Source organism: Cynocephalus volans, chromosome 1 (genome assembly GCF_027409185.1).
Source record: "Cynocephalus volans isolate mCynVol1 chromosome 1, mCynVol1.pri, whole genome shotgun sequence".
In the NCBI taxonomy this organism is placed as follows: domain Eukaryota; kingdom Metazoa; phylum Chordata; class Mammalia; order Dermoptera; family Cynocephalidae; genus Cynocephalus; species Cynocephalus volans.
The window spans coordinates 5,041,582-5,060,708 of NC_084460.1; the positions used below are offsets into that span (position 1 = coordinate 5,041,582).

The window sequence follows — 19,127 nt, forward strand, 5'->3', positions numbered from 1 at the left end:
TTGTTTCCTAATCTTAAAAAAGTCTTTAAAGGGCACTCATTATTCTTTGGTTAATGATGTGAACAGACTGCATTGGCATGGTTAAATTCCCAAGGCTCTTAGTTCTTTAGGGATGGACTAAATGACTGGTATCATTGCTTACAAAAGTGTCTTGAACTTGATGGAGCTATGTTGAGAAGTAAAGCTTATATTTTTTGTTTTTATCTTTTAATTCAATTTTCCACAGATAGTTTGAAGTCCCTCTTACTTGAGGACTAGTAAGGATCCAGTATGACTGAGTCATAGTGGCTGAGGGAAGGGTGATCAGAGATGAGGTCTTGTAGGCTACTGGAAAGACTTTGGATCTACTTTGAGTTAAATGGGGAGCCATGACAAGGTTTTGAGCAGAAGACTGACAAGATCAAATTGATGTTTTTAAAGAGTCATTATGTACTCTGTTGAGAATAAATTGTATGGGAACAAGATAAGGAGGGGGACTGATGTAGGAAGTTGTTGTTGATTAAAAGTTACGTTTTTGGGGCTGGCCCCGTGGCTCACTCGGGAGAGTGCAGCGCTGGTAGCACCGAGGCTGCAGGTTCGGGTCCTATATAGGGATGGCTGGTGCGCTCACTGGCTGAGTGTGGTGCAGACGACACTGTGCCGAGGGTTGCGATCCCTTACCGGTTGAAAAAAAAAAAGTTATGTTTTTGTTTAGTGGCTCACTGCAGGTGGTAGCAATGGAGATGGCAAGAAGTGCTTGGGTTTTGGATATGTTTTGAAGGTAAAAATAACTGGATTTACTGATTGTGGCTTGTGAGAGAAAGGAAGGCATTAAGATGACTTGGGTTTTTTGTGTGAGTAACTGGAAGGATGGAGCAGGTTTGGGGGCACCCTCAGTTTAGTCTTGGGCACTACAGGTTGGGTGTTTAATGCTGGAGATGGGGAGAGAGGTAGCAGAAAGGGTGGATTATGTATTAATAGTTTATGCTGTAGAAGCAGCATCCATCTGGAGGATGTGAGTGCTCAGAAATTACTTGTGTTTAAACTTTGACTTTTTATAATTTAGAGCTTCGGTCAGTTCAATAGAACTATTCTTTCAAGAAGAGGTCAACTCAATGAAGTTTTTTTTTTCTGTTTCTCTCAAACCATTCTTCTTGGTCAGGCAAGGATGAATAAATTAGGTGAAAGGTGTGAGTAAAGTATTATATTATCATCTCTTTCATTGTGCTTAAGCATTGTTCAGAAGGAAAGTATTAATCTCTATTCCCTGGGGTCACTACAGGCTGTCCCAGAGTACTTCGGAAGTGCTGACCAGTAAACTCACAGACATTCACGAAATCTGACATAATTGCCTGAGGTGGTTTGATAACATTAGGGTGACCCTTGAAGACCCTAAACCTCCCTCCTTCCTTCCCTATCCTGAACTCACTAAAATTAAGGTTAAAAGAAAAAGTTATGTTTTTCTGGCGTTTTCTAAACCCGAACTACTTGGGGAAGTTGTTCAACAGTCTGATCTTTTTCTTTCTACCTCTAGCTCCGCTGGGGAGAGATTTTCATGATGGGTAACCAGGAGGTTGTTACTTGGGGTAGATGCCATGGAAAGGATGTCAACATGGATGCTTTCAATAGCTTTGTGAGATGTAGACTGATTGTGACTGCTTTTATTTCTCCTTGTAAAAAGGGAACATTCCCAGTTCCCTTTCGGATGATTTGGAGTTCTGAGTATGTATTTTAAGGTCATATGAAAGATTGACACACCAACCTGGGGATGTGCTATAGTTTCAATTGTTGTAGTACCTGGTGTTTCTGTGACTAATCTTAAATAACTAGGTGTTCAGAGACACAGACCTTCCTCTCTCCGTGGTTGAATTAGCCTGAACGTAGTCTGTGGATTCCCTGATCCATGGGGAAAGGTTGTTCTCACAGAAAGGGGTCAGAATGTCTCACAAAGCTGGAGTAATTAACTTTTGCGTACAACTCCCCCACTTCCCCTTTTCAAAAAAATGAGAGTGGAAAGGAGGGTACTTACTCTCTTTTTGCTTTTCTTATATAGGAGATGCATCGGAGATTTGAGAATGCCCCTGATTCTGCCAAAACAAAAGCCCTGCAAACTGTTATTGAGATGAAGGTAAGTGAGAATCTAATAAAGAACCTTATGGGTCCGGCCAAGCCCATGTGGCAGCGTGGCGACGCTCCCGCCGCGGGTTCGGATCCTATATAGGAATGGCCGGTGCACTCACTGGCTGAGTGCTGGTCACGAAAAAACGACAAAAAAAAAAAAAAAGAACTTTATGGGTCACTTTACAGTTTTAAGCAATCACATACTTTCATGTGTGAGTTTTAGAAAATGGTATGTAATAATATTTCACTCCTCTTGGAGATTGAGAAGAAATAGTAAGACTTAATGAAAATGCCATCTTGAAAGAATTTCAACCTCATTTCTTTTCATTTGTAGACCATAATTCAGTTTGCACTGAAGGGTTGTCCAAAATTTTTTTAAATCAGGTGTTCTCAAACTTCTTGATCTAAGGACCCCTTTACTCTCTTAAAGTGACAGGCTCACTTCTTTCATTTTTAAGAAAATGTCTGCCACATACCGAGTCTGAGGAACCATAGTTTGTCGGTTGTTCTTCCGAGTGAAAATAGCGTTCTATGAAGAAGGTACCTAATTCAGCTTGCAACCCAGAGCAGCACACAAATACTGCTCTCCTGGGGACAGCCATCATAACTCGGTGTGCAGCAGAAGTACTTCAGGTCTTGCTCCTTCCTGTTTCATCACACAAGATGTTAAAAGATGTGCTGAGATTTATTAAAAGTAATACTTTTTGCCACTTCATCAAGGACATTCTTAAGGGAAGCAGTCTTTTAAAAACTTTATTTTTCCTTTTTTTTCCTCTGAGAATATTTAGTTATTGGCATAAAAATAATTTTTATGCTCCTCGAGTACAGTTATGGGAGCTGTTCTCTTAATTTGACTGATTTCCTCTTAAAACTTGGTTTATATTGTGTATATCTTTATTAATGGAGAAAGGATTTACCAAACAAATTCTGAGTTCTTTGTAGTTAGATAATTAGTAGTCTTGACTGTAATCTTATAAAGGGCCTTTAGAATGGTAATTACATGGTTTTACTTTACTCACATTTACCACAAATTTATTTCTACATGTTATTTCCCGATTCTTGTGGACACTGAGTAAAATCCATGAATGTACCTATGTTCACAAAATTATTTCTTTACTCAATTTTTGACAGAATGGGGAAGTGTAATAGTATTAATTGGCAGTGGGTATATTTTAAGTTGTGTTAACCTTCAGCTGTTCTGCTAAGAAGCAGGAGATTCTGGTGTCCCAGTGGGATCAAGTGGATGTTGTGGTGAAATCACAACTGAAACAGCTGAGTTGCTGAGAATGCGACAAGAGATTGAGAGAATTACGATGATCTAGAATAGTCTTTGAGGGAAATGGGAAAGGAAGATGATTGCTAGCAGTGAAAGAGCCCAGTAATCTTCAAGGTGATACAGATTTCTTTTCTCCTCTTCCTCTCTTTCCCCTTTCCCCTTCCCATTCCTTCTCCTGTCATCTTTTCCCCTTCTGTTATTTCCCCACTCTGCCCCTCTTTTCCTTTTTTTCCCCTCCTTTTCTTCCTCTGCTTTTGTTCTTTGTCCTTTGGCAGTTGAGGAGCAGTGAAGAATTGCTGTACTGCTCTAGGGTTAGAGTTTCGCTGCGTAGATTTAGCAGATGTTTGGGATGCAAGTGAATTAAGGGTGATGATGAGAGAGTAGTTTGGATGATCAGTCCTAGAATGTACTCTGGATGTGGAAGAAGAAAATTTAGAGGCAATGACTGGTTAGGAGAAAATGTAAAAGTCGGGGAAGTGGAGTTCTCTGTGAGGTTGAAGAATAGGAGATGATCAGAGTGAGGGTAGGAAGGTGATGACAGCATCCAGAGTACAGTCCTGTAAACTGGATAACTGAAGAGGAGCAGGGGATGAGGTCACTGGCATTAAGGACCTCAGAGAATTCTAGCACTGAAAACCTTGGATGATGACAGGAGTGGGGGATTGAAGGAAAGGGTGTGAGCCAGATAGGTGCCAAATACTTCATAAAATGGGCAGGAGTGATTGAGAAGTCTCTAGATGGCTGCAGTGAAAAGGAGTACGAGCTTTACAAAAAGGGGAAGAACACTGAGGAACCAGGAGAACTCCAGCCCTGTCCCATGCTCCTTTGTGGTGCTAGGGCATTACTGGCCTTCACTGGAGAGAGTTCAGGAATGTTATGTTTTTGGGGATAATCAAGTTTTACTTGGGGCAGGAAGATAACCTATGAAGAAATGTTGAGGGTTTGGGGAATTTAACAAGGAACAGAAGATTTTAATAGGCCCAGTGGGATTGATTATCAATGGTGGGAGAACCATGGCTGGGGAAATAGTGAGGTAAAGGGTAAGGTGAAAAGGAATTTATTTACTTAGTTATTACACATTCTAGGAGGAAGAAATCTGGTTGGAATGACTATCTTCAAGTAAACCCAGCCTTGGTACCAGTTGTGCCAGAACTAGTTGAGAGTATCAGGCATCAGTGTTTTGGGCTGATTTCAGAGACTAGGCTGGTAAGTTCTTTTTCTGGGCAATCAGTGCCTGCCTCATGGTTTTCAGAGCTGCAGTCATGGTCCCTTTTTGGAGAAAAGCTTTTATGGTGCATGATTTCATAGTGGAGGTCCTGTCTCTTTGTCTGTATTGGGGGTAGGGGAGAGGATGGATAATGTTTTTCGGCAAGGGCCTAGTAGATGCATTGTACAGGTGGAGGTTGTCATGTGATGTGCAAAGCTGGAGTTCTTACCCGGGGGCTGTGTTGTCTTTTGTGGAGCCCAGGTGGTACTATAAGTATACTTGCCTCTATCAGCTGGTCCCCTTTCATTACCACCCAGGCTAGTGTCAGAAGAGAACCTGTATTTCATTTTCTTCTGTTTTCAGGTTTGTCACTTGCATATGCCTAGTATTTTAGTCATTTTTAAGGGACTTAGATCTTTATATTTCCATAGAAATTTGTAGTAATCTTAAAAGTAAATGTTCAGATTGTGCAATTGAAGTAGATTGCACGATTTACGGCTTGGGAGATGGCATGAGGTCCACTAATTTTAAATGAGTAAATCAAAATCTTGGCTTAGGTTTAGATTGTTTCTGATTGCATTAATTCAGTACATTTAATTTTGAACAAAATGTAAATTTAATTTGAATAGATTTGTGAAAGAAAAAAATTTTGGTGATATTACTAAAGGTAATGCAATGAGCAAGACAGAGGAGTATATCCCTCTCTTCTCCCCTCCCCTGAACCTGGAAATAGCTAGTTGTAGTTGTCTCATGATGAATTCTTAAACTCTTTTTATCTTCACACTTGAGGAATTATGATAGCAAGGAAAGTTAATCAAATCCTGGGGTAGAGTGGAAAAGGAAGTCAGTCTCAAAATTGCATCCGAAAGGGATGGTTTCTGTAAAACTCCAAGTCTCTCTTTCCTAGGTGAATAAGCATATGCAGCTACAGATAGAAAACTATTCATTCTGTGTAGGAGTTTTCTGTAATTGAAGAGGTCTAAATCAATCTGGGGCTAAACTAAACACTGTGACAAAATCAAGAAATTGAATCTAGAAGGATGTTCAACTAGACGGTGACATTTGTGGTAATGATGATGATTTACAGAGACTGATTTTTTAAAAAATTATGAAATATTGGGCTGGCCTGTGGCTCACTTGGGAGAGTGTGGTGCTGATAACACCAAGGCCACAGGTTTGGTTCCCTATGTAGGGATGGCCGGTTAGCTCACTTTTGACAGCACCAAGTCAAGGGTTAAGATCCCTTTACTGGTCATCTTAAAAAAAAAAAAATTATGAAATGTTTCAAATGAATGGAGAAGTGTAGACAATAAGTAAGATTTCTAACATAAAGAGTAATTGTTAATATAGTTATTCATTCCTTTGACTTTCTGCAGTGGGATTTTATACAGTTTTTGTGATTGTATATATAGTTATGCACATTATTGTATACGTCTTTGAAACCCTCTTGCTCTTTCCCCTTCCTTTGGGGCAGAAATATGCCTTTAATAGGTCACCAGGTAAAATGATAAATATTAGAACTAGAAAGGATTTACTGTTAATATTACAAATTTTTTTCACCAGAAATTTGTTGACCATAAGTGCAAAGAAACTTTAGCCAGTTTTCCATTGCTTTTTCTTCTTTATCACAAATTTAATTGAAAGGGTCCAGACTAGAGATGGAAAAATCATATTGTGGATATGAGTTCTCTTCCTCTCACTCAAATGGCTGTAAAGCGTGTATTTTAGAAGCAAGGCACCAATTACCAGGCAGCAATTTTTCTGTATATTTATTTATCTTTAGTTAAGTTTAACATCTTTAAGGACTGGTTTATTCAAATTCTCTGAGTTTTTGTGAATTCTTTAATGTTTAAATCTTCCATTGTCCTCAGGATTCAAAAATTTCCTCTATGGAGCGTGGGCTCCGAGACCTGGAAGAGGAAATTCAGATGCTGAAATCAAATGGGGCTTTGAGTACTGAAGAGCGGGAGGAAGAAATGAAGCAAATGGAGGTGTATCGGAGCCATTCTAAATTTATGAAAAATAAGGTAATGGTGTGTGATGCTCTTTATTTGTTAAAAGGGCTTGAAAAGTGGACGCGTATTTTACTTTGTTTGTGATGATAGAGAAGTACTTCATGCTGTTTTATCAGATTTCAGGAAGAATACTTCCAGCACAGTTCTTTCAAGTGGAACTTTCTCAGAATTAGTTAGAATTACTGACATCATATAGTTATTACAAGTTTTTACTTAAAAGAAAATTGCCTGTATGAGGCTAAGTATGTATTGTCATGGTTTAACTTTGCATATGTATCAGTACTTCTGAGGAGATTGAGTAGAATTATATCCAGATGAGTTTTCTCACTATATGAGACATCGAGTTCTTTACCTCTTCGTGGAGTATTTTAAAGGTCAAAACCCCGAGAAGCTGACTTCAGCCTCCCTCTTTTCTGCAACGGGCTAAGTGAAATCATGTTTCCTCTTCAAATGCAGTTTCATAAAGGAAAACCCTTTGCTCTGTCCCTTGGGGAAGATCCATTTGGTATCAAGCTTACTGCTTCCCCTGTGCACTTCAGTCATACATACAGTAAGATAGATAACCACGAAGACTTATCAGCCTGTGTTTATAAAATCACAATATTCCTTCCTTTAGACCCAAAGTCATTTAGTTTGATTCTATAAACTATTTAGGCAAGTCGGAGGATTTAGTTTATTATAGTTATCTGTTTATCAGTTTTATTTGGTTTAATTAAAAATCATAATAGTAATTATAAAATTTTAGCCAGACAATTTTGGTTTCTCCATTCTCTATCCCACTTGTAATCTCCAGTTTCTCAGAACTGAAAACTGAAACATTCCCAGCAGTGTAAAGGAAGGACATAGTCATACTCTCTGTCCAGTTTCTGGCTTCTTACTGTGGCATATACATCTGTAGAATATTTCTCTACTGTTTTAAGAATCTGTTATCAATGATTTCTGCTAATTTCATGTTAATTTTAGAACTTAAAAATCCACATATCAAACTTCCTATTTGGATTTTTCACCCTAATTTGAGAACAAAATATATTGCAATGTAATCTCTGTATTTATGCTTCTCATTTGTTGAAGAGCACATTCCAGTCGATTAAAAAAAAAAACTGTGAATATAGAGAGACCTTCGATGGCCCTTTGAAGAAGGATTTGGGGAACAGATTTGATTGTGTTATATAAATGATTGTTATTTTTAGTTACTGCTCTGGTTCAAAAGCAGATGATAAGAAGACCTAAGTTGACAAACAAGTGAAAAAGAATAACAATGTCGTGACAGGTAGAGCAACTGAAGGAGGAACTAAGTTCGAAAGAGGCTCAAGGGGAGGAGCTGAAAAAGAGAGCGGCTGGTCTTCAGGCTGAGGTCTTTGCCGTAAGATTTACCTCTGTGTGTGCAGTGATCCCACAGTGGGACCCTGCTCGCTCTGGCTTCTGGGTGGCTTATACTTGCATTCTCTGTGATTGGCAGCTTTGCCCATAACTAGCACTAACCAGCCTGCTCTGCTCTTTAACTGACTCTTGTCACTGGTTTGACCCATATGTCACTTTGTGTGCAGTGAGCCCTCACGTGTTCTGGAAGCCCTGTACCTGGTTCTTCATTATTGCTTTTGTCACTCTGTGGATGGTATTTCAAAGCTTTTTTTCCTCCACCCCTTTTTACTAGAGTCTTGTTGATTTATATGAATGGTGGGGTTTTTTTTCTTCTTAGGTATAAGAACATGAAGATATTCTAGGCCCATCACCTACAGTTTTTTGAATTTGAAATTCTTGAATATAGTGCTTTACCTTCTTTTGTAGGCATTGTCTTTAAGTCCCCATTAGGTGATTTTGCAACAAATGTTACTTTCTTTAGGACAGATGTATAGAAAGTAAGGAATTAGCTTATTTAGAATTACCTGGTAAATTAAAATTAGTATGAGATGTATTTAAGTCTCTACATCTAGTTCAGTCTTCTAAAAACTTGAAATTCCATTTAAAAACATGATAAGATAATAAACTGCAACAAAATAGCTGACACTTGCACACTTATTAAAAGCATTTTATAACCTGATGAGGTAGGTGTATTATCAACTCTAGTTTATACATGAGGAAACCGAGGTAACAGAATGGTGCCTAGAAAAACACAACTAATAAGAGGAAGGGTTTGGTTTTACCCAAGCAATCCAGTTCCAGAAACTGTGCTCATAAGCTCCTTACTATGTTGTCCTATACTGGTCTGTGTACACGTTTGTCAAAGTGTCAGGGAAAACTGCTTCTGAAAATAATTGTGGTTTGAGACTGGAATGGAGCACTTAAAAAAAAGGTTGTGCTAATTTGGTATGCTAGTTGTTTATGGATGACTTTCCAAATAGATAAAAAGGTAAAATATTTTGTCTGAAAAGTTCTAATTTGGATTATGGTAACCATTATTGTCTAGAGGAGAAGTTGATCTGTAACTTCCTTTTTTATTTCTTAGCTGCTATCATTCGTTTTTGTGTTGTGTCAGACAATAGGCTAAGTACATTTCATACTTTTTTATTGAATTCTTAAACAACACAGTGGCATTGGTATAATTTTTCCATATTACTGATTAGAGAACCAAGGTTTAAAGAAGTAAAGTAGTTGCTCAAAGACATGTAGCTAGCTCAGCCTAATGTGTGACTGAGGGCAAAACCTCGAGCTCCTAACTTATATTTTCTTCCCATTTATAATATTCTCTCCCCTTCTCAGTCTTTAAGGAAAATTTTTGCTTCTACACTGCTTTCCATTTAAATTATTTCATTTTCTCAGTCTTTAAGGTCAATGTAGCATTATTTGAAGCTTATTTAATAATACAGATGATGAGGAAACAGGTTTTATATTTATTTTTGATCACATGATTGGAGGTAGCTGAAAATTTGAATAATCTTTAACTCATAGTTTTTTAGCTGAGGAAATGGTAACACTTTGAACATTTCTCTTGAAAATTCATTCATACAACAAATGCGTTTTTAGCACAGTATGTTTGCTAGGGATGGAATAATACTAATGTGCGTATTTTCCTTGGTAAAAGGATATCATGAAAGATGACACACTGTTACAGTATGTGGTAACTCCTGGATACATATCCATTTTGCAAGATGAAAATAGCTGCCACTTAGTTATCTTTCACCGATGTTCTTAGAATACTCAGGTACTTTGCATGCAATAAGCAGGCAGAAATGTTTGTTGAATGAATGAATAACTATATCTGCAAATAGAGATTTCATGCATATGAGAAAAGTACTGGTCTTTTTGTTGAAACAAAACTAAATTAGAAATTTACTTTTAGTGCTTCTGAAATGTCTAAATTGTGTTTGGATTCCCCTACCAGCCAGATGAAAAAAAAATGTCTACTTGCAATTAAAGTAAAATTTATTTTCTCATGGGAAATTTTTCTCTAAAGTGTTGTTCCTGTACCTAAGATTATTACAATTAAAGTGCTTTAGATACATTCAATTTTTAAAAAATAAAAAAAGTGCTTTTTGTTTCATCAGTGATACTGAAATTACTCTCTTGTCAAATTTATACTTCCAATAATTAATCTATGTTTTAGTGCCTTGCTAGGTGGTAAAAGCAGATCTGATTTTTATTTATTTGGCTTACATTTAGAGTAAAATACTTTTTAAAATTCTTAGAAACAGTAGGAATGTAAAGATGTTTGAATGAAAATATTTTCTATATTAAGAGAGAAATTTATGGGGGGGGTGAATGGCACCTATTGATTTGTTGGTTACCCTTTCAGAGTAATAAACATCAAATTGCACATGTAGGTTCTTATGGAATGAGATTTTATGCGTTTATCTAGGTCACATACTTTTATCCAGTTAGTAGGTACAACATGTTAGAGGTGATAGAACTTTGTAGGTGGAATCTTTTTATTAGTTCATATATAACTCAAAGATAAGGATTTTATGCAAACTTTTGTTTAAGAATGAAAAATAAAAGTTAATGAAAAAATAAGGAAACAGCAGCAGCAGCTTTTGAATTTACTTTAAATAGTAGTATTAGGAGGTTTCTTTCTTTCCTTCTGTGTTGTATCTCTACTAATCCTTTGACCCATCATGTTCTGGGGAGGTCTGACTTAAAAAAATGAGAACTGTTTTATTAGCATGGTGATATTCAGGTGCTTAGTATTAATAGTCATCTAACTGAATTGTAATCTCCTTTCTCTCCTTTCCTTTACTCTAAGGGGTTTCAAAGACTTTAGAAGACAAAATAAATGAAAACTAGAAGTTTCCCTATTTGTTGAATAAACTTAGTTGGTTTTTTTTTTGGTGGTGGGGAGGAAGAATCCAAGATTAGATGATGCAAAAGGATGAATATGTCCTGTCATAAAATTAATGTTGCATTTAGTTTCATATCTTGTGACTCAGATCTGTCAGAGATCCAGATCAGAGGGGGTTGTTTCATTTCTTTTTTCCTTATCATGTTTTTTTTTTTTTTTCTTGTAGATTGGCCAGGTGAAACAGGAGCTGTCCAGAAAGGACACAGAACTACTAGCCCTACAGACAAAGCTAGAAACGCTCACAAACCAGTTCTCAGACAGTAAGCAGCACATTGAAGTGCTGAAGGAGTCTTTGACTGCCAAGGAGCAGAGGGCTGCCATCCTGCAGACTGAGGTAAAGAGGATTCCGGGATTTGGGAGGAGTTGATCCCATGGCACTTTTTCATAAGTGTTATCTATGCTGTTTTTGTTGTTTCAATTTGGAAAATATGAATAATGTTATGATTATTTAGCAGCGTGATCAGTTATTGTACTAAAATACAACCATCTCATTTGAGTTATTCTTAGATCTAACAAATTAAAACTAGTGCAGTTTATTTATGTTTTTAATAGCTTGAACTTTTAATAAGTCTGTTCTTCAAATACGAGGGTACTTCAAAAAGTTCGTGGAAAAATAGAATTAAAAGCTAATGCACATCTTCCCATGAACTTTTTGAAGTACTCTCGTATATTCTAAATAACATTATTAAAATGAAAGGATAATTGTAAAAATGGAATCATTGATTTAGAAGCTTTAATTCTCACCCATGGTAAATCTTCCAGTTATGAATGACAATAAGCTTGGTTACCCTATGTTTGGATTACATTTAAGTGTACTTTTTCCTCTTTTTTTTTTTTTTTAACCATTTAAGTGTTCTTAATTTTTGATATTATGAGTAACTTTATGTAGTAAAACTGGAATCTATAGATGTTCTAGATAGACCTGGCTTTAAACCATAGGTTATTAGAAAATGTGTCTTTATATCCTGTTTGAACATAAAGTTATTATTTTTGGAAATCTTCAAAGATTATCTAGTCTGTTGGCCCTACCTTCAGGTAAGAATACACTAAATAATTACAGATAGGTTCTTATCTATCATATTTTCAGTGATCAAAGAGAAGGAATTGATGATGCTATTTAAATTTATTGTCTTAATATAAATATTTTTTAAAGATCTCAGTGAAATAGGTAATTTAGGTAGTAATAGATAAATAGTTCCGCTATGTAGAAGAAAAATGAAGCATATGATTTAGATGAGGGTTTTTTTTTGTTTCTTAAAGAACCAGATAGTAAATAGGTAAGGGCATAGTTTGATGGAAAAAGGAACTGGGGAGGAAAAAGAAAGAGTAAAAAGGTCATAGTCCTAGAAGATGAGAATCTTCACGTGAGGAATGGGAAAATGCATGGGGAAAGGACTAGAACTCTTTCATATAATATTTTCATCAGTACAGTTTAATGCTTTGTTGAAAATGAGAGATTTGGATGATATATTTGTCATTTTTCTTATAACTTATACTTTTTCTATTTTAATCATGTTTCGTTTTATCATGATATTAGCTCCATCCTACCTCACAGAGATATTTTGGGTATAAAGTCATGAGATGTGGCAGTGCTTAAGACTCTAACTCTAGAGTCATGTTACTGAGTTTGGACTTCATCTTTACCACTTACTACCAGGGCATGTATTTGACTTCATTGTGCCTCACTTTCCACATCTGTAAAATGAAGAGAATAGTAGTGCTTAACTCATAACGTGTTGTTAGAATTAAACTAATTTATTCATGTGTAGTGCCTGGCACATAGAAAGGTCTTTGTAATTAGTCACTGTCATCATCATTATAATTCTTGTAATAAAATCAGCTGGTACGTATACATTGTTAAGATGTTAAGAGAACATAAAGGCTTTCTCTTTCGTTGGTATAATTTTTATTTAGAAGATCTGCTCTTTCATATTTTTATTAAGCTAAATTTAGGTTTATTCAGGCTATTACAAATGTAAAATCATTTGGAAAATGTTACCTCAAAGTTATTAATTTATGGCTTTTATTGTTAAGAGCTTCGCACTTCAGTAACATGTGTACATGCAGTACTACAAAAGGGTCAGAAGAGGGTGCCAGTGTGTTAGAGGTGGGCCCTACTTCCAAGTTTGCTACTGTAATAGAGGTGGCAGGTGTGCGAACCAGACAGCCAAGCAGTTGGTTAATGATAATGCAAACATTTAAAAGCTTGTCACAGTCTAATAAATGACTTTTCCCCCTTGGCAATCCATCCTTCTCTTTGTACACCTCTCAAATAACGTCCTTATTAGCTAGGTCTCACACAAAAGGGCTTGCGATTGGTTTCTTGTACCATAGAAAATAAAGACCGTATTTGTTGTCATTCTTGAATGGCTTTTTTTATTTGTTTTTAGCTATTGAGAGTAGCTGAGTCTCAATGATTACCCCATAAGTTACTAGGACAGCTGCTCAAATATAATCATCTTATCCTGAAAAGAGTATGAGAGCTAACTTCCTTTTGAATTTGGTATAATTATGAAAATGTAATGTACCTATTTATTAGCATTTACTTTTAAAAACATTACCCTGGTGACCCTTGACATGAGTCACTTTTTCCAAAGCAACTTTACTATGTTAGAACTCAATAAAAGGCAGTTTGTACCAGCTCTTTGAAAGCTCTCATGTATGTCTATAATTTGTTCTTGATTTCGTCCTCTTCTCTGCAGTTATTCTAGACTTTGATCAAACACTCAAATCACTGAATTAAGCATGTATGAAAAAGAACATGGATCATGGAGTTTTAAAAACTTTAAAATCCTTTAAGGATTTTAAGAGTGATGTTGGAAAAGACCTGATTTATTTATTTATTTTTCTTGTTCTGGGTACATGGAATGAGTCCCTCTGGCTTTGTGAAGTATACATTATATATGGGATTGCTCCTATTTTATGATCATCTCTTTTAGTATGTCGACCTTCACAGAGGTAGTCTGGATTTAGTAACATAGTGATTAAAATCATGGGCTTTGGAGTCAGACATAGGCTCAAAACCCAACCTTCTATGTTTACTAGTAGTGTGACCTTAAATGAGTTAGGTATTACCTATTTAAGCCTCTGTTTCCTCATCTTTAAAATGGGGATAATGATACAGTAATGCTAACTTCCTAAGGTGGTTATGGATAGAATAAATGTTCAACTGTTTAGTTCTCATCTGAATATGGAGGGAAGTTTAAATTCAGTGGGTTAAAACTTTTTTGAATACCTTACAGTTTTGTTTTATTTGCTCCTCATAGTAATGGTATGGGTTAGGCAAGATAAATATTGTTGTCTGGCTTTTATAGTAGAGAATTATATGAAGGGCTTATGAGCACACTACTGGAGCCACTTTCACCAGTGACCCTGGGATTTTTGATACAGGATTCTCAGGAATTTTTCTATTTTATGTCCACTTTCTTGTTCCTAAATCTTAATGCCATACCATGGACCTCCCATTGAATTTATATTCTTGATGAGTTCTCAGTGATCAGAGCAGAGCCGATTTTATCAATAAACTAAAATAATGTAGACCTTACTGTTTCAAAGTAGTACTGTTTTTTTCTTACATCTCCAGGAAACTGTGTTTTGGAATTCTGTTTATCATAGGTGAGCATTATCACACGTCTTAGTAGCGTAAGAGGAAGTGGTTCTTTTTTCATAGGTGAGTCAAGGGATCAGCATCTAGCACAAAGCAGAGAATTGCTGGTAGCTCTTGGATGTTCCAGCACTGGACCTAGGATGCTACTGTTTGACATGCACCTTCTGCTTGCAATCCTACCCAGTGCCCTGGTATTCTGCCTCTTCAGTTAGAGTTCTGACTTCCTCAGCACACTTAGAGTTGGTAATACATTCTTAAGACTAGAGGGCAATTTTATTTTATTTTATTTTATTTTTATTTTTATTTTTTTTAAATGAGGAAACACAGAGAAGTTGAATTTATTTTATTTTATTTTTTTGTCATGATCAGCCAGTGAGTGCACCGGTCATTCCTATATAGGATCCGAACCTGCGGTGGGAGCGTCGCTGCGCTCCCAGCGCCGCACTCTCCCAAGTGCGCCACGGGCTCGGCCCTAGAGGGCAATTTTAGAGATCACCTAGTCTTTCCATAATTTAACCAATATATATGATAATATTTACATTGAGTACTTTCTGTGTACCATGCAGGGTGTGTATACTTTCATTCATTTTCTTGTTTCTCAGTTAATCCTTACAGTAACCTTCTAAGAAATAAGGATTGTAACATTTTACAGATGGGCAAGCTGAAGCTTAGGGAGATTGAGATTTATATGACCTATTGCCTGACTACCTGGAATTCAGAAACTAATCAATTAAAACTCCAAAACTTATGTTCTTCATCACAATGCTGTTATTCCTCCCTGTGAGGAATCTGAGGTGCAGAGAAGGTAAGCAATATGCTGAAGGCCTCTACAACTATCTAGTATTAGTTTTGGGACTAGACCCCATCGTTTCAGACTGTTAATTATGGTATGCTATAGAGACCATGACTTGTTCAGTTGGTAGGTTGGGCGCTAGCCACAAAGAAACATGGGGAAAAGGGAAACAATTCAGAGATTTGCAGAAATGAGAAAAGGGGATAGCCTAGAATTTAGGATGATAGCATTATGCAACTTCAGAAAGAGATAGGCATTTTTTATGACATGAGATTCTGAAAAAAGAGAAAGATTTATTGATCGCTTCACTCAGCAGTTACTTGTGGATACTTGCTGAGGATTCTTCTGAGCATTGGAGATACAATAGTGAATAAAACAGAAAGGCTGATGATATATCTGTCTTAATATCTTTATCTTTATCTATATCTGTATGAAAGAGCTGCTCAGGATAAATGAGGACTGAGTGCCATCAACAGAGATAGGGATTAGAATCTTTTTCAGGTGACTGTGTTTCTCTATTAAATTGTTCTAGGTAGATCATTGCCCCATCATGACACTGTGAGCACTGCACAGTCCAGTATGAGTTATGCAGCACTGGCGTGCTATTCAGGCCTGCTTGTGAAGTAGACTGGCCGGCTTCTGAGTGGTCCATCCTCTCTCAACATCTCTTCCATACCTGAGGGTAGACCTTAGCTTGGGAAAAAGAGCTGTGTTAGAACAGAGGTACAAATTATTACACCAGAAGTTCTCTTATCTGAAAGTCTTGCTTCTTACCACCACCACTCCCCCACCCCAGATGGTGAGTTGGCACTCCTCACAGTGGTGATGGGGTAATGTCTTGTTTGCGGGTAGATGTGGCTAATGACAAACTTAAGAAATTGACAGGGAGGGCTTCTGGTCAAGATGACAGAATAGACAGCCCCCGGCATTACTCTCTCCCACAAAGCAGCCAATTTACAACTATTAAAAAGCAATGACAGCCAAGCTGGGGCTGCTAGAGCTTAGGGGAAGAGGAGAAGAAATTTATGGAGTTCATGGAGGCAGTAGAAGCCATGATGAGAGAAAGAAAAGACTGCTCCCACCATTTCGAGTCCCAGCCACTTCAAGTCTGGAGCTGGTGAGCTCACAGAGCAAGAGCTGGCCAAAGTTGCACCTTTGGATGAAGTTGTTTGGAGAAGAGGGCCTTGGTGGCCCCCAGGCCAGCAAGACCACTAACGGGGTTCTGTGGACCCACATAGGAGCGAGGAGCCACAGACAGCTGAAAAGGAACCCACCCAGATGCCAGTGAGTCATCACAAGAGGCCTGTGCCCACTTCATGGAAAGTGTTTGGAATGCTTCTTCACAGCAAAAGAAACAATTAACAGAGTGAAAAGACAACCTACAGAGTGGGAGAAAATATTTCCAAATTATGCATCTGACAAAGGATTAATATCCAGAATATACAGGGTACTCAAACAGCTTAACAGTAAAAACACAAGTAACCCAATTAAAAAATGGGCAAAGGAGTTGAATAGGCATTTCTGAAAGGAAGATATTTAAATGGCCAGCAGACATATGAAAAAATGCTCAACAGCGCTCAGCATCTGGGATATGCAAGTCAAAACCAAATTGAGATGTCTATTATTAAAAAGAGAGTAACAAATGCTGTCGAGGATGTCGAGAAAGGGAAACCCTCCTACACTTTTGGTGGGGCTGTAAAGTGCAGCCATCATGGAAAATGGTACGGAGTTTCCTCAAGTAACTGCAGATAGAGCTGCCATATAATCCAGCAATCCCGTTGCTGGGTATATGCCCAAAGGAATGGAAATCATCATGTCACAGTGATACCTGCACCCCCATGTTTATCACAACTCTATTTACAATAGCCAAGATATGAAACCAACATAAATATCCACCGTTGGATGACTGGATAAGAAAATGTGATATATTTACACAATGGAACATTACTCAGGCATATGAAAGAATGAAATACTGCCATTCACAGCAGCATGGATGACCTTAGAGAAAATTATGTTAAATGAAATAAGCTAGGTGCAGAAAGATAAATACTGCATGTTCTCACTCATAAGTGGGAGCTGAAATAAATAAATAAATAAAAAAGAAAGAAAGATTCAACAATCACAATGATATGTTGAACTTTCAAAATAAGATAATAGAACTGAGGTACTGCAAGTGTGAAGGCTGGGAGGGGGAGGGAAGGAAAGGGAGGAATTGGTAAAGGGCCATGAAAAATAATTACATTGTATTATGTTGAATATACTGATTATCCTGATTTGTGCATCACATATTGCACACAGGTATTGATATTCAACTCTGTACCCCACAGATATGCACAATCAACTGTTTCAATTAAAAAATAAAATAAAATGTTAATTTCAATTGAGCTAAATAATAAGATACAGAAATATACTGTCAACAAGAGTTAAACAGAAGGCAAAAAGAAACTGCAAAGCTAAAAATAAAAACATACAAAAAATTTAAAAATAAATGTTGGATCAGGAAAATATGCCCACAGTCTGATTTAATATTAAAGTTTATTTTATTTATTTATTTATTTATTTTTGTGACCGGTAAGGGTATCGTAACCCTTGGCTTGGTGTCACCCACACCGCGCTAAGCCAGTGAGCACACCGGCCATCCCTATACAGGATCCGAACCCGCGGCCTTGGCGCTACCAGCGCCACACTCTCCCAAGTGAGCCCAATATTAAAGTACGGGGTCGGCCCAATATTAAAGTACTTTTTGAGGCAAAGAAGTTATAAGACACACAGAGCAATGTTATATTCTGATATAATAAACAATAGATTAAGAAAATATAATGATTGTGAACATTTATGTATCTAACAACATTGCCTTTAAGTATTTAAAGTAGCAACGGGAGTAATGGGTAAATCAACACTTGCAGTTTTTTATTTGAACAGACCTCTCAGAATTTGATCAAATATAGGCAATAGCAACAAACAATTTAGAAAATGTCAGTAATGTTAATGAGCTCAAACTAATAATTATGTATATAGAATCTTGCATAAAAATAATAGGAATTATTTTAAAGAACTTATTGAATAGTCAGAAAAATCAACCATGTACTAGGTCACAAAGGAAACTTCAAAATTCTCAAGAAGTGAAGTTCCATAGACTATGTTCTCTGACCCATAATTCACTAAAATTAGAAATCAGGAATAAAGAATTGCAACACAAAACCAAAATATTTCTGGAACCTGAAATGTACTACTGAAATGACCTATGGGTTAAAGGAAAAATAAAAAACTTTTACAAGTGATTGATAGTGAAAGTACTATATATGAAAATCTGTGGAACACAAACAAATAATATGTGAGGTGTAAATAAATGGGTATTTGGAGGGAAATATCTAGTTTTTAACATATTTATCAGAAAAGAAGAAAGAAAAGCAAGTAAGCCATGCATTCAAATCAGGAAACTAGCAAAAAAAAAAAAAAAAAAAAAACCCCCAAAAACAAACAAACCAGAATTAAATCCAAAAACAGTAAGAGAAATAAATATAAGTTCCAAAATCAGTAAAGTAGAGGATAAAACAAAATAATACCAAGAGGTAGCTTTTTGAAAATGGTTCCCAATGTCTTACAGAGACATCTCTTAGAATGATAAAGGAGAAATAACTACTAGTACCATGGAATTTAAAAATAATAAAAAATAATTATAAACAATTACATTCTAATAGCCTTGAAAAACTAGAAGAAGTAAACTTGTGGGTAAAAAAATGACAACACAGGGTCAAGAGAGAATAGAAAACACAAACAACAATTATTATGGAAATTAAAATGGTATCAACTTCAACTCCATCTCCCTCCCAAATCAGGAGGCCCAGATTGC

At 36.7% G+C, this 19,127-nt stretch overlaps 1 protein-coding gene across 15 annotated transcripts in view; it reads left to right on the top strand.

Moving 5' to 3' along the window:
- The window catches only part of ERC1 (ELKS/RAB6-interacting/CAST family member 1), a 523,885-nt gene that overhangs the window by 97,851 nt on the left and 406,907 nt on the right, over window positions 1-19,127 (top strand). For all 15 annotated transcript variants that reach the window (XR_010022659.1, XM_063087326.1, XM_063087318.1 and 12 more), the window contains 4 exons: window positions 2,033-2,107; window positions 6,455-6,610; window positions 7,869-7,952; window positions 11,041-11,208. Coding sequence is in view for 14 of the 15 variants with exons in the window: in XM_063087326.1 (XP_062943396.1) it covers window positions 2,033-2,107; window positions 6,455-6,610; window positions 7,869-7,952; window positions 11,041-11,208 (483 nt within the window). In the remaining variant the exon portion in view is untranslated. The remainder of the gene's footprint in view (window positions 1-2,032; window positions 2,108-6,454; window positions 6,611-7,868; window positions 7,953-11,040; window positions 11,209-19,127) is intronic.